This window comes from Liolophura sinensis, chromosome 12 (genome assembly GCF_032854445.1).
Source record: "Liolophura sinensis isolate JHLJ2023 chromosome 12, CUHK_Ljap_v2, whole genome shotgun sequence".
Classification (NCBI taxonomy): Eukaryota; Metazoa; Mollusca; class Polyplacophora; order Chitonida; family Chitonidae; genus Liolophura; species Liolophura sinensis.
Window position 1 is genome coordinate 9642254 of NC_088306.1, and position 15978 is coordinate 9658231.

Genomic DNA, 15978 nt, shown 5'->3' on the forward strand with positions numbered 1-15978 from the left:
CACAGATCAGGTTGGGGACTCCGTGGCCGAGGGGGAACTGCATTGAGAAATGACCAAGGAGCATCCCAACAATGCAATGGCTGTCCTGGCCTCCTCTCCAGCCATATATGGGAAGGTCTGGCAGCAACCTGCAGATGGTCGCATGTTTCCCGCTGGCTGAGTTTCGTCCCACCATAATGATGGCCACCGGCGTGTAGGTGAAATATTCTTGAGGACCTCGTAAAACACCAATCAAATAAATTAATAAATAAACAGAGCAGGCAAAAAATCATGAACTATTTAAATGACACTAATCAGTTTCTCTGCTTTTAACTGTTGCGTAATTCTTCCCTTTTCAGCAATATCCTCACGAGCAATAGAGCGGATATTTTCAGGTGCTGTCACAAGGTAAGACTTCCTACAAAGTTCCAGGCTTGTGAGTAATTGTAGTTTTCTGAAGCTTTATGTAGATAATATGAAGAAATGATGGATACTTAATTTTCTTTTTTTTACCCCATCCATTCCCCAGGACTGTGCTCAGTTCCCACCGACCGACGTCCTTCCCCTCCCTCCCCCATAATGTTGGCCACAGTTGCATATTAAGTGAAATATTTGTGTGTACGGTGTAAAACACCAATCATACAAATAAATAATTATCTTATCCATAATTCCAAATTTGGTGATCTTGTGCTAGAACAAAATGTCTTATTTAAAGTGAGGTCATTCCAGTCAGTGTTGTGGCAGCAATACTACAAGTATTGATAGTGACTGCTAGATACTTTGCTAAGTTTGTACGCAACTCATCACAGATGTCATGTCCTCTTATTCCTAGCATTCCCACATACATCAGGCAAATACTGATGCGGGATTATTAAAAGCACTCACCGCTTCAAAATTTTAAAATTTATGTTTATTGATTTATTTTCTTTTACAGTTCAGTATCAGGCTGTGCGCTTTGTCTTCTTTACCCCAGTAAAATGACTTTCAACTTTATAACTGTCTTGGATTCAGTATGAAATAAGTGTGATTGAATTAATATGGGAGTAATTTTTTCCCCAAGTCCTTGTACAGGTCCAGCATCTTATATACATGTGTGTGGAGATGTTAGAGTGAAATATACTCCAGGGATCAAAATATTTGATATGGTGAGCTTCTTCAGAATGAAGATCACCTCATCACCTCATATCATCCAGTATGTTTTAAAGGAGTGAAATGCACTAGATTTCCATTAGAAACATGTTAAAAGAACAGGGAAGTGGATAAACTACCATAAACAATCGTTTCAGGGGCCTACAATTATGAATATTTGCACTGATACAAAGTTGTTTTTGTGATGACCAGTCTCAGTTTGAGGTCATCCTTGATATTTTGATCTCTCAGAAAGAAGTGAAGGATCAGACAAGCATTTTGACCCCTGTACTTGAGTGATGGTACTCAGCTAATCAGATGACAGTACTGCTTGTATGTATATCTCCAGGTCGTCTGTGGCCGAGGTGGTTAGCACATGTAGGGGGCCTCTGTGGTCAAGGCGGTTAGTACATGTACAGGGTCTCCATGGCCGAGTTGGTTAGCACATGTAGGGGGCCTCTATGGTCGAGGTGGTTAGCACATGTACGGGGCCTTCGTGGTCGAGGTGGTTAGCACATGTACGGGGCCTTCGTGGTCGAGGTGGTTAGCACATGTACGGGGCCTCCATGGCCGAGGTGGTTAGCACATGTAGGGGGCCTCTATGGTCGAGGTGGTTAGCACATGTACGGGGCCTTCGTGGTCACGGTGGTTAGCACATGTACGTGGTCGAGGTGGTTAGCACATGTACGGGGCCTCCATGGTCAAGATCATTAGCACATTTACGGGGCCTCCATGGTCAAGGTGGTTAGCACATGTACGGGGCCTCCGTTGCCGAGGTGGTTAGCACGCCAGCGTAAAGTAATGACCTCTTGCCAGTGTGGTTGCTGTGAGTTCAAGTGCAGGTTATGGGTTTTCCCCATGTTCTACTCTTTTTCCTTCCACCATAATGCTGGCCGCTGTAGTAGAAGTGAAATATTCTTAAGTATGGTATAAAACACCAATAAATTAAATAAACAAACATGATTGTCCCTGTGTGTATTTGTCAGAGGGAAGAACCAGAAGGAAGGAAAGATGAGTTACCCGGAGTTTGTCTGGTTTCTGTTATCAGAGGAGGACAAAAAGCACCCCAGGAGGTGAGCTATTTAAACTGCTCATTGTTGCGGAACATTTAGTCTTGAACCCTGGAAAAAATGTTAGGACATTTTGGACCAGTAGTCAGAATTAAGTACAAGATGTCACTTGCCAATGGATCAATGTCCTTTGAGATTTACTGGTCATCTACAGTATTAAATAGCTGGTCCTTCAGTTACATAAATGGAAATCATGATCAAACTGTAAGTGCAAGTCATGTAATAGATTACTCTCCGGCCGTACATGGGAAGGTCTGTCAGCAACCTGTGTATGGTCATGGGTTTCCTCCAAGCTCTGCCGGTTTTCCACCCACCATAATGCTGGCCGCCATCGTATAAGTGAAATATTATAATATAGTGAGTACGGCTTAAAACACCAATAAATAAACATAATAGGTTTTTGTTTGTGTATACATGTGTACGCTCACTGATAACTAAATTAAATGTTAAGCTGTTGCTTATAAAAATAAATTTAAAAAACTCATTTAAAAAGGTGAAAAAATATATAAATGAAATAAGTAAGTCAAAAGTAAAGTCAAACCAGTTTAATGGCGACCAACAAACTGAAGGCCCAATACACGCACATATGCACTATTGACTGTTATGCACATAAAACCACCATGGAGCTATATGAAGAATAAAAACCCAGTAAAACAATTTCAGGGTATCTCAGTTGTCTAGCATGCCAAATCTTGTTAATAGATTATGAGTCAGTCAGTGGTTGTTTTACCCTACTGGACCCACATGGGTCTCAGACCAGCGAACCAGTGTTAATTTGGAGACCTGACTCCTGATGATATCATTGTGAGAAGTTCAATCACTGAGGGCAGCTGTTTGTTATTTTTTGTCTCTGGTAAATAAACAGCATTGTTAGTAAGCCGTTTTCATTGGTCTGTGAACACATAAGGGGAGACAACCTCACTCAAAGGAGAATAATGGTATATCACCTAAAGTTTAGCATTTTTCAGGTGAGATATTTTACTGGATTCTTATTTATCCACCTTAGAGGGCCTCAGAAGAGTTTTTTGTGAATAATTTCTTATCAAGCAAACTTAAGTGTTGGCGTCAGAAGTATCATTTGAAGGCCTTTATGTCTTTATGAAAGCACATTTTCACATACCGCTACCAGACTTAAGGCGAACACAGCGTGTACTATGAGAGAGTAAAAACAGAAACCCCTGAGCACTTTTGTTTGTGATTTCAGTGTAGAGTACTGGTTCCGTGTCATGGACCTGGATGGGGACGGTGTCATATCTATGTATGAGATGGAGTATTTTTATGAGGAGCAGATGCAGAAAATGGAAGCCTTGGGAATAGAAAAACTGCCCTTCCAAGATGCTCTTTGTCAGGTATTTTAGTACTAGGGCAGCTTTTGCTAGTCTGCCCTCTATCTTTATGACTGTAGTTACACTTTACTTCCTTTCTGTTATGGGACTTCTTGTTTCACTGCAAAAAAAATCTCCAAGATCACATGGTGGGGCGGCTTCATGAAAGGATATGTACATGTATTTTTGGTTAATTTTTTTGATGATTATTTGGTCATTGACTTTTTTATTATTATTGAAAAACCTTGAGGAGACAAAATACACAAGTCACTAAAAGTACATGTATGGGACTACTACATGTGCACACAGGTTTGACTGTAATTTGTAAATTTGGAATTAATTAAAAATTAAATTTTTAAAGTCTCATGAAAGTGTTTCAGACCTCAGCTGCACGTATGTGTTTAATTGTTTTAATTCAACACATTTTGTTGCAGCTAAGATCTTCAAAGGTCTTTGGGACCTCTTTGGTTTAGTGGTTGGTGGGCTAGGAAAGCATGACCCAAGTCCAGCTCATGCTGGCTTCCTACATGGGTGCTACATGGGAAGGTTGTGAATGCCTCAACCCTCTCCCCCCCCCCCCCCCCCGGCCCCCACGCTCTGCCAGGTTTCCTCCCCAACATAGTGCGGGCTGCCTTTGTATTGTGAAATATTACTGGGTACGGCATAAAATTCCAGTCAAATGAATAAATTAGAGTTGTATCTAGTGTAAGGTGCCAGTAAGATATTAAATGAGAAGCACTACAAATCTGTGATAAAAGGTCTGCGACTAACAGCTGTCGACAGGTGAACCTTCAGACATCCTAGCTTTTAACATTGGTCAGTTGGTTCAAATTTTACATCCCTTCTTTTAACATGGACCCTTTATGTAATGATGGGCCTGAGTGCAAGTCAACTTTGACACTTTTTTTTGGGATGTCAGTTATTATGAATTTGTATTTGTTTTATATCATTTTCCTTTCAGGAAAGTACACCATGCAGGCTAAAGGCGTAATATCAATTTTGTGTTATAGATGTTAGACCTTGTGAAGCCGAGCAGGGAAGGGCAGATAACTCTGAGTGACCTGAAGGCCTGTAAATTGACCAATATCTTCTTTGACACATTCTTAAACCTGGACAAATTCCTGGACCATGAGCAGAAGGACCCGTTTGCAAATGTCCGAGTAAGTGGCCGCATTTCAGGGCTGTTGACCTATCATGTATGTAGCTCTTGTAAGCCTCTCTTACTGTTTGTGGGGCCTTGGGATAAGCCGAGTCGGCATTTCAAGAATCCCGTAAGTTCACGGAGATAAAGACGAGACATGGTGGGGGGCTCTCGCAGGGTAATGCAGCTAAAGGGCAAGATTTTACGTCAGCTGAGTCAACATTTCATTTCTGAAATGCCGACTTGTCTTACATGCAGTCATTACCATTCTAATAAGGTTTGCCTAGTCTGACTTGTTGGATCTGACATGCCAGATCTGACTTGCCAGATCTCACTTGCTGGATCTGACTTTGCCGGATCTGACTTGCCTTCCACCAAGTTTTATCCTGAGGAATACTTTGCCACTTTATCTTGCCAAAGGTCAGTGGTTTACTTCAAGCACTCTTGTCTCCTCCACCAGTAATATACTTGTAGCCATGGCATTCGTTAATTCTTCAACAGTTTCAACCAGTATTTTGAGACATTCTGAGAGAACTGTGGGGTGCAGAGAAATAATATACACAGTTTTATGAAGCTTCCATCTTTATTGACACAAATAAATCGTTTTTAGTGTCATTTTTATAATAAGTGTATGCATAAATTCCACTGAAAAAAGTGCTTTTATGGTTGAAATTTCGAAGATTTACGGTAAATGAAAAATTCTTTAGTGCGATATTATAGAAACGATACTAGAGCAAAAAAACGACCAGTGCAAGTCCAATCGAATTGTTGCTCTTATTTTAGAATAGCCCAAACAATTACCTTTCACAAATGTCAGCCATTTCTGTGCACATTTTACCATTCAAAATTGGCAGTAAAATTTATAAAGCGGGTCACGTTGTAACTTTTTCAAACTTTAAAATCATGTTAACACAATGTATGTGTATAGTACAGGTGAAAGCTTGACATTTACTGAAAGGTTCTAATTTGAACTACGGCCATAAGTGGGAAGGTCTGTCAGCAACCTGCGGATGGTCGTGCGTTTCCCCCCAGGCTCTGCCTGATTTCCTCCCACCATAATGCTGGCTGCCGTATAAGTGAAATATTCTAGAGTACAGCGTAAAACACCAATCAAATAAAAGAAAAAATTTGAACTTTTTGTGGAAAATTTAGAAAATTTCTGTTGATTAGACGGTATTGATATAGCAGCTATACTGGTATAACATCCTCAAATAACGAGAAAAGAACAAAAACAAAAATATTCAGACAGAAGGGTTGACATGCTACCAGTCATGTATTCTGAGGACTCAATAATGTACTGGAAGAAAAATCTGGCACTTATGAGGTATTAGTTTATGTTATTTTATTACACTCTGCAGTTGGAAATGTGTGATTAAAAATTTTATTCGAAAATATGAGTGGATTGTAGCCAAACAATACACAAAGGAACGTTTTTAGAAAAAAACAGTGAACAAACAGCTACATTGTACATCTAGAGAATGATAGTATTATAGAAAAGACAAGAAGGACAGAGGAGATTTATTATCAGCTGGTGTTTTACCAGCTGACTTCAGCGAAGGGTGCTTCAGTGCTGATGGCACGAGCACTGGATAGGTGTCAGAAATTTAGGTGTAATGGATTGCTCTTTCCCTTCAACCCTAAATTTTCAAAAAGTTTAATTGAAGCCAGTTTCGTGGGGTTTGATGAAAGTGTGTAAGTATAAATGATTAATGGATGTCTACATCAAATACTGTGGGGGGCCTCCGTGGCTTAGTCGGTCAGCGCGCTAGCGCAGCGTAATGACCCAGAAGCCTCTCACCAATGTGGTCGCTGTGAGTTCAAGTCCAGCTCATGCTGGCTTCCTCTTCGGCCGTAAGTGGGAAGGTCTGCCAGCAACCTGCGGATGGTCGTGGGTTTCCCCCGAGCTCTGCCCAGTTTCCTCACACCATAATGCTGGCCGCCGTCGTATAAGTGAAATATTCTTGAGTACGACGTAAAACACCAATCAAATAAATAAATCAAATACTTTGCCGTTGTTTCACCTAAAGTTTGCTATATAAAAATGCACTTACAGAAAGGCCTTTGAAATGATACTTTTGATGCCAATATTTTCTTTTTTCTGATGAGATATTGATCAAGTTTCACAGAATCATCTTGTTAAACTTGCCCTATAAGATAAATGAATCAATTAGAATGAAGCAAAATGCATCACACGAAGAGTGCCCCAAACTTTAGGTGAAGTATGGTTGTGAAGCTGCAGAAGCTGTTGAGTGTTGAGCCCACATGACCGTGGCCTTGTGCATGTTACAGGACCTGGAGCTGGAGGGTCCCGAGCCGTCGGACTGGGAGAAGTACGCGGCTGAGGAGTACGAGGCTTTAGTGGCTGAGGAGGGCGCAGCGGACCAGGATGTGTAAGTTGACCTCACAGAGGTCAAAACCGTCCCCATCTATTTTATGGTAGAAGCAAGCTTTCAACCTGATTTAGGCTATGCTTAAGCAGAAATTTCCACATCTGTTGGTGAAAAAGTCTCAAAAATGATGAACAGACAAAAAACAAGTACAAAACAGATGTAATCACCATATTATTGTTTTGAAATTTAAGAACTTAAGAATATTTCTCTTATTCTAAAACATGGCCGGTATATGGCTTAAAGATTTGGCCCTAAATTGCATATTAGAGATAAATAAAGGCCATAAAGCTTTTTGCTGAAACTTACCAAGCAATCCTGAAAACATTCTAAGTTGCAGAGAATTATCATTTTAAGAAGAATGGAACTATCATTGGCACTATTTTGGTCATGTGTCTTATTTTTAGCCATGTTTCCTGATGTCTCTGCGTCTGTCTGCTGATGCTTGCGTGGCTGTTTGTTTGATCATTTCTGCATGTCTGTTTCATCATGTCTGCATGTCTGTTTCATCCTGTCTGCGTGTCCGCTTCATCATGTCGGTATGTCTGTTTCATCTTGTCTGCATGTCTGTTTCATCAGGTGTGCATATCTGTTTCATCAAGTCTGTGTATTGTGCGTGTCAGTTTCATCATTTATGCATGTCTGTTTCATCATTTCTGCATGTCTGTTTCCTCATGTCTGCATGTCTGTTTCCTTATGTCTGCATGTCTCTTTCATCATGTCTGCATGTCTCTTTCATCATGTCTGAGTGTCTTTTTCATCATGTCTGCATGTCTCTTTCATCATGTCTGTGTATCGTGTGTGTCTGTTTCATCATTTCTGCATGTCTGTTTCATCATGTCTGCGAGTCTGTTTCATCAGGTCTGTATGTCTGTTTCCTCATGTCTGCATATCTTTCATCATGTCTGCATGTCTGTTTCATGTCTGAGTGTCTATTTCATTATGTCTGCTTGTCTGTTTCATCATGTCTGTGTATTGTGCGTGTCAGTTTCATCAGGTCTGCATGTCTGTTTCATCATGTCTGTGTATTGTGCGTGTCAGTTTCATCAGGTCTGTGTGTCTGTTTCATCATTTCTGCATGTCTGTTTCATCATGTCCGCGAGCCTGTTTCATCATGTCTGCGTGTCTGTTTGCAGTCACTATGAGGATGACTTTGAGCCAGAAGAAGAAGACATGCTACACGAGGTCAATGATCCGTCCAACATGAACCAACGACCTCGACCCACCTCGCCTGAGGAGGATATCTACGACTTCAGCCCCCGAGACTTAGGCTACTGATAACCTAAAACTGACCACTTACTGACCCCAGGCTGACCATAGCTGGCAACTGCAGATTGTTGGGTTGTCCCCGGGGAGGAACTTGTACACCTGGGGCTCGTTTCACAAAGCGCACGTAACGTTACGTAACTTCCATGGCAACCAATACTGTAGTTATTACATTGCCATGGTAGTTACGAGGATGTAGCGCTACGTGCGCTTTGTGAAACGAGCCCCAAGAATCCTATGGACAACTGCTAGTCCCCTATGTGTTTCACATGGTCTTCAGTGTAGCTGCTTTTCTTCAGTGCTCTCAAGTGTTCTTCAGTTTGCTAAACCGCCCGAGCGTTCATCAGCCCTAAGTATTGATGTACTCAACAATAGCAGTGGCTTACCTCCCCTTTCTCTTACTTGTAAATGATTACTTGTGCTCATAGTACAGCTCAAAAGTTTGTTTGTCCTGATCCTAAACATTGGGGGGAAAAAATCAGAAAGCTCTAACAACATTCACGATTGCCAAATTAACAAAAAGTGTACTTTATAGTTTCACAGACTTCTTTACTGCGTTCATTGAAGCTTAGATAATTACAAATGAGTATTCCAGGAAATGGGGCTCCTGGTGCTAGTAGTTCTGAATACTGATGAATGAACCCCGGATTTTGATGTAAACTGTCATGATAGCGCATAGAATAGATGATGTGTCGAGATGTAGGTATACAATGACAATCTGTAAAAAATCAAACTGTATAAAATCAAGATTTCTTCCCCTGCGAAATACTATTCTGTTGCACTGCCTAGAAATGGGCTTTCTTGCAGATTGCTGATTTTGTCTCGCCCTTAGAGCTGTCTGTGTCCGTTGACGTTACACTCCAGCGTATTATCAGTGTTCTATGCGGTGCTACATTTAGTTATCAGCAAACCAGAGTGTCGTTTTTATACCAATTTATGTTTGGATTGTAGTGATATGAATGTATTAATTTATTACAGGTATTGTGTGTGCTGTTTTGTTTAGTTTAGTATTTGTATGAATTCTGTAAATATGTAATTAGTATTTGGAAGACATACAAATGTGTACAGTTCGAAAGGTATGTCATTTACAGTGTGCGTGTCAGGTGTAAAGCGTCAGTATTTTTGGAACGGATTATAAAAGTTGATACCTCATTCATTGGTTTGTGACTGGCTGTACATAGTTGTATCTGAGTTTGGTATGAGCGTGTGTATTTTAATGAGTATAATTATCGATAGTTATTTAATTATTTAATTTTGGATTATTTGGGGTTTTTTCACTTTCAATAGTTGCCAGTGTATTTATGTTGCATGCTGAATGTATAAACCTTCATGAGTTGATGAAATGGTTGAAGTATTACGAGCCCCTTAATTGTGTGGAAATAGTCATGATAGTATCAATGGATTCTTGATTTTCACACATTTTTACACTCCTGTATGAGCAGAAAGCTGTCATTGCAGTAATGAGTTTATTGTTACAAGTAGAGAGGCACACATTCCGTGGACTAAAGTGTGGAGATTTTTTTTTGGATGGACACATTCTGAGGACATCGTTCGTACAGTGTGCTAAAGTTAAAAACCGGTATGCAAGAAGTGTGCAGACATTCTATAAATGTGATTCAGACATAAGGCAAAAATTGCAGATTTCTGGCCCGGCATGCACTGTCTGACATGTGGTACACATTATGTGCCAGAAACCTTCAGACTGTAGTATTGAAGTCTGCTTAAATGATTCTTTAAAGTTTATAAATCATTCTGTAGACGTTCACACAATCTGAAGTGCGCAGGAAGTTACATGCATATCATCCTCAAAATTTGCTTATTTAGTGGATATTGTTCACACAGTTTTAGACAGTGTAGACACAGAGAGTATATATGCACAGGCCTAGGTACAAGTGTGAACGATGAACTTGTACTGAATGGATATATACCTATGTATACATGTATACATATACATCGTTCTCTTGCAATGCATGAGAAATGCGTCACCAGTTTGCACACGAAATGTTGTCGCAAAGTCAGGAATGAACATAAATCCACAGCTTGGACCTGAATTGCTTGAGGAGGGAAATGTTCTCATGAAATGATGTGAGACATGGATGCTTTATAGCCCAGAAGTTCTTCTTGTACATTTGTTAAAATATTTGTGATGATATTTGTTTGCTCTTTGTTTTGGATACCCATGTAAACCACTAGGAAAAAAAAAATATAATAAGTCAAGTAGAAGGAATAAAGGAAGTGTACATGTTGTTGGGAGGGGAGTGATGGGATAGATGTAGATGGGGAGTGATTGGATAGATGTTTGATAGAAGGAGATTGATTGGATAGATGATTAATAGATGGAGAGTGATTGGATAGATGTTAGAAGGAAAGTGACTGGATAGATGTTAGAAGAGGAGTGATTGGATAGATGTTAGAAGGAAAGTGACTGGATGTATGTTAGAAGAGGAGTGATTGGATAGATGTTAAGAATGTTGAATTTTGTTGAATGTGATGTTTTGCACATACAAATGTTGTAAAATATGTTTGTCTGAGCATGTACAATAGCTTATAATCAGACTTTGCCTCGCTGTCAGCTACTCCGCTGTTTTATCACAGGGATGAAGACGGTGCCGTCCAAGTGGATCCTTAACTAGGACATATTTTTGTGCTGTTATTACAGAAAAAACTATGAATAATGTACATTAGTTTTGCTTTCTTGACTAAAATTTTTTAAGATAACAAAATGGTCATAGCTGTTGTACAGGTGAAAAAAAACCCCAGGATGTTCAATTTTGTAATTGAAACATCGTAGCATTATTTTAAATGTCTTGTCTACTGTTGCCAATGCATACTTCATGCTTTGGTTTGGAACAATTAGAAAAAGCCTCCCACACTGCAGACTTACCTGTCTGAAGTAACTGGTTGCAGTTCAAATCGAACTGCAGGTGCAAATGTAACTGCAGCTGCACAATGTGTATGATTACTGTGAATGTTGAGTTAATTTTGCCCCTGAATGTTTTCTACTTTATTAATAACAAAACAGAACTTTGTTGGATTTTTTTATTTAAGAAATCTGATGTAAAATTCGGAAAACATTTACCTGAAGAAGGAGGATTATTTTCTGTGAATAGTCATACAGGACAAAATGACCATTAACCCAGTCAAATGAGTTTTTAGCTCTTAAAGCTTACAGACATGTCAATCTTTTTTTTGCGCATAAATCTATGGTGACCATGCACATGAATTAATATAGCCATGATAGCATATCAATGAAGTTTGAAATTGAAATTTTAATAATGCTTAATTTTTCATAGACATTCTGACATAGAGACCATGATATCCTAGCCTTTGGTAGTTTCAACCTTTGTCTCATTTCGAGAATGTAGCCATTTGTGTTACGACAAAACGGCCATGTACATCTATCATTCATTCTGTTCATGACTATTTATTTATTTCTTTTGCATGCTTCTCATGAGGTATTATTGAAGTGCTTTGTTTAACCCAGTAGGTAAAAAACTAAGGAATAAATGTTACTATTAAATTATTACATTCATTGCTATTATAGTGTCATTCATTTCACATCAAAAACTTGTGAGTGAGTGCTCTTCCACCCAGTGCTGCTTCACAGAGACGACTTACCGAAGGCAAGTAAGCCGCCCCGCCCGAGCCATTATACTAATAGGGGTCAACCAGTCATTGCACTAACCCCTTCATGCTGAACGCCAAGATAAGAAGTTACAAAACTTCCTCTTTCAAGGTGTGACTTGACCCAGGATTGATCCTGGAACTACCGCTCCAGAAGCGGACGCTCCACCAACTGTGCTATTGGGGCCGTTATGATGAAAGTTTAGATAAACCCACAAACAACATAACAGACACCAGCTGCGACGCTTTATCATGATTAGCTACTGACACCCTGTCACCCAGATTTTATGTTGTATTGTTAAGGTCTTCATATAGCTATGGTTTATTTATTCATTTAATTGGTGTAGGCCTATTAATTTACACTGTACTCAAGAATATTTCACCTACTGGCAGAAACCAATGACCATTAGCAGGTTGTTGACAGACCCTAGCACATCCTACTGGAGAGGAAGCCAGAAAGTCCTATGATTGATTATATACAACATCCAATGGGGTTTTTTTTGCACGTGAAGAAACTTTGTTGAGAGAGCAAACCTCTTGGGTTCTATCCCCAGCTTAATCAGAATAGCTGGATTGGAGTTTACAGCCCAGATATAACCTGTCATTTTTGCTTAACAATTTTGCTGCAACAACATTACATGGTTAAGACAAAATTTTCAGCTTCTGCCGCATCACGTGGGAAAGTTTGTTAGTAACTAACAGCAAAATTGAAAGGCCAGGGGGTTCACCCCAAAGCACTCCGGTTTCACTCCCCCATAGAACTAAATGCCATTGTATCAGTTAATCAAATCTTGAGTATGGTATTTTAAAAACAATCAGATGTCAGAGCTGAACTTACGATCAAAGGCATGGTTCTTATGATTAAAGGTTCACCTCCTTTAAGAGGTGTTTGGCCTGAAAGTACGATGTGAAACCCCACACGTACATACCCTAAATGACCTAAAAATTTGACCACAAAAGAGCAATTTCGAGGCAAAGAAATATCATGAGATTTCTGATGCTAAATTTTTCCCAGTAGGACATCATCCTGCCTTCCAAACACCTCTCAAGCACCTTTCTAAAATTTCATTTAGAGTACATACAATGGTGTTTTCTTGTAGCAGGTTGGTCTCAATGATACCATACATATGGTGCTGCCTCACTGGAACACCATGCTGAAAACTTTCTGGCTTGAACACATTGACCAATATCCTATCCCAACTCGCACAAACGTCCACCGTCTTGAAATGTTCTTAAGTTTGGCTGAATGAACGATTGATAGGCTTGTTGGAAGCAATTTGAGAGTGGTGAGTTCAAGTCCAGCTCATGCTGACTTCCTCTCCGGCCGTACGTGGGAAGCTCTTCCAGCAGCCTGCGGATGGTCATGTGTTTCCCCCCGGACTGCCTAGTTTTTCTCCCACCATAATGCTGGCCGCCGTCGTATAAGTGAAATATTCTTGAGTACAGCATAAAACACCAATCAAATAAATAAATTTAAAAGTGGTATGGCCATCGGTTGACTATCCCAGTATAAAAGGGTCCTAGGACCACCTAGTCCCCCTTTGGGATGCTAGGCGAGTGGAGATGCCCCAAAATCATTATAAAGGGTTTTTATTCTTTAGATCTGTTGTAGTTTTACGTGCTTAACAGTTTGCAGTGCACGTGTGTGTGCATGGGTTTTCATTTTGTTGATTGCCATTAAATTGGTATTTATTGGTATTTTGACTTTTTGTTTTTTTGGATGAAAAGTGGTACAGCCATGGCCGACACCACTGATGATTCTGGCTTAATGCCCCAGTAGCAATATTTCAGCCATGTTATCGTGATCATAAGTTTGAAATTCAGATGTTCACAGTAAATCTCAAGCAAGGATAAAAACTTTTTTTTTTTTTTTGCACAAAAATGTTTATTGCACTATAAATACATGCATTTAAAACTGTCCTACTTGGGGATCTATGTGTACATGTGTAGACCATACTGAAGTCAAGGACGCCTGCTCATCTAAGGGAGATAACTCAACAGTACATCCCTGGCAAAATGGAAGGCAAGTTCAGATGTGAACCTGATTGCATATTAATGAACTGGACATGAATTAGAGCCATCACAGACACTTAAATGCCATTGTTCTGTTTGTACATGAACTCTACAAACTACCATACAAAGCATGTACATTCCCCACCGCCCCCACTACCCGCCCCGCCAAAAAAAACCATTCATTTATAACATATTATCCTAAAACTGAGACTTCCTAGGCCTACCCACAGATAAAAAGGCAATTGTAAATGTAAAGCACATACTGACTTTTCCAGCCAGCTTTATGCATATCTGACCAGTCAATACAGCATGAGACTCGCATGTTAATAATACGACAAAGTTCATGCAGACGAGCCATAAAAGAAATCGCATCGTACGTTCAGACTTTTGGCAGGTTTATGTAATACGCAAAATGTCTCCTTTTGCTCAACATTGTAAACAAGGACGAAAAGGATAAAAGCTATTTGAGAGATTTATCTCTATCAAAAACCATTTTCACTTAGGTAAAGCATTCTCATACGGCATAACTTTCACATAATATATATATGTGACTTATCCATACGTGTGTGTTACCAGGTCCAGTACTCCAAAGTCTCTAACTTGAACTATTGTTCTAACAATGCACCATGCCTGCAGCCAGTTCCAGAAAGCAAGTTCTTACTTATGGCAAAACATTATTTATACATGTACTTCTGTGTCTCCTCTCACAGCATTTTAATGAAATTTTAATTTTAATGACATTTTCATTTTAATGAAATTTTAATTTTAATGACGTTTTCATTTTAATGAAATTTAAATTAACTGTTATTTTTAAAAACAATAATGTACATTTACATATCCATATTTATGATCCAATATGTCATTGGCAATACCCAGTCTGATATCAATTCACCCTTTAGTTCTATGGGGCTGTTCATGTACATATCTAAACATACCTGTATAACTGTACATAAATATAGTCCCATGGAACTATTGAGCGATGCGTGTGGAGATGTGCTTGTAGGAACTATGGTGACATCTCTGTACATTAAAGCAGATGTAGGTTTTCTTGCTGAAAATGTTGCAGCAGTGATTGTAATTGTAGAGCAAAGAATCTATTTGCAGTAAAATCTACTGCAAATGACAAATAGCACATATAGCTGAAAGCTGCGTTCACAAGATGAGATCTGTCGCGTCGATTTCCAGCATTCGACAAGTGAAACGAAAATTACAGGACAAATCAATTCCATCAGATGTTTTCAGACAATGTGATATGTTGACTGTTACAAATCATAAGAAATCGCAAAAGTTCTACTTCCTTTTGACCCGTCGGCTCGACAATGCCACAGTGCAAACACAGCTTAAGCAACAATGCAGTACATTGTATATCAAACCTCCCAACCTCTTTGACTTACCAGGAAATTGTCATGCAAGAAGTCTTTAAGAGAAAACTGTAGCACAAACACAGATCCATGAACAATACATCATGTATACCATTAATGCATGAAAGTGAAGTTTCCCACCAACTTAAAAGACAACCCTAATTCTTCTAATTTTCGGGGCCTGTCATCTTCTGTTTTAGCCACTACACATGTATACAGTGTGACCGGAAAACAGTTTCTCTTTTCTCACATTCACTGTTTGAACAACATGTTTACATTTCCACAACAAACTGGGAGGAAAATGTAATTTTCAACTGTCAGCGCTACTCGTTTAAGAGAAATGAAGGAAAATAAACATCCACAACTTTTGTATTGTCTGACAGCTTGGACACTTGTCCATGTACCACACAGGCATCTCCGCTTCTGGCAGAAATCCTCTGTCATTGCAGCTGGAAGACTTATACATATGTCCACATATAATATCTGCCGACCAGAATAAAGACACATGTAAAAGGCAAAAATAAGACCACATCAACTTAGCAGCTCCACTTTCAATTAATAATCAGAATGTTTTTATGCAGCTGAAGTTATTTGTGGAATAGATTTCTAAACTCTAGAAATAGAATTACTGAATATACAAGTATGTACGTTTTCAAAGTAAAGGAGCAGAATGAAGGTAGTGTG

At 39.4% G+C, this 15978-nt stretch overlaps 1 protein-coding gene across 3 annotated transcripts in view; it reads left to right on the forward strand.

The window, feature by feature from the left end:
* LOC135479113 (serine/threonine-protein phosphatase 2A regulatory subunit B'' subunit beta-like) overlaps positions 1 to 8446 on the forward strand; it is a 50225-nt gene extending 41779 nt beyond the window's left edge. For all 3 annotated transcript variants that reach the window (XM_064758846.1, XM_064758844.1, XM_064758845.1), the window contains 6 exons: positions 339 to 387; positions 2094 to 2180; positions 3382 to 3526; positions 4513 to 4662; positions 6933 to 7033; positions 8167 to 8446. In XM_064758846.1, coding sequence (XP_064614916.1) covers positions 339 to 387; positions 2094 to 2180; positions 3382 to 3526; positions 4513 to 4662; positions 6933 to 7033; positions 8167 to 8308 — 674 coding nt within the window. In that variant the 3' untranslated portion in view covers positions 8309 to 8446. The remainder of the gene's footprint in view (positions 1 to 338; positions 388 to 2093; positions 2181 to 3381; positions 3527 to 4512; positions 4663 to 6932; positions 7034 to 8166) is intronic.
* The last annotated feature ends 7532 nt before the right edge of the window (positions 8447 to 15978 follow it).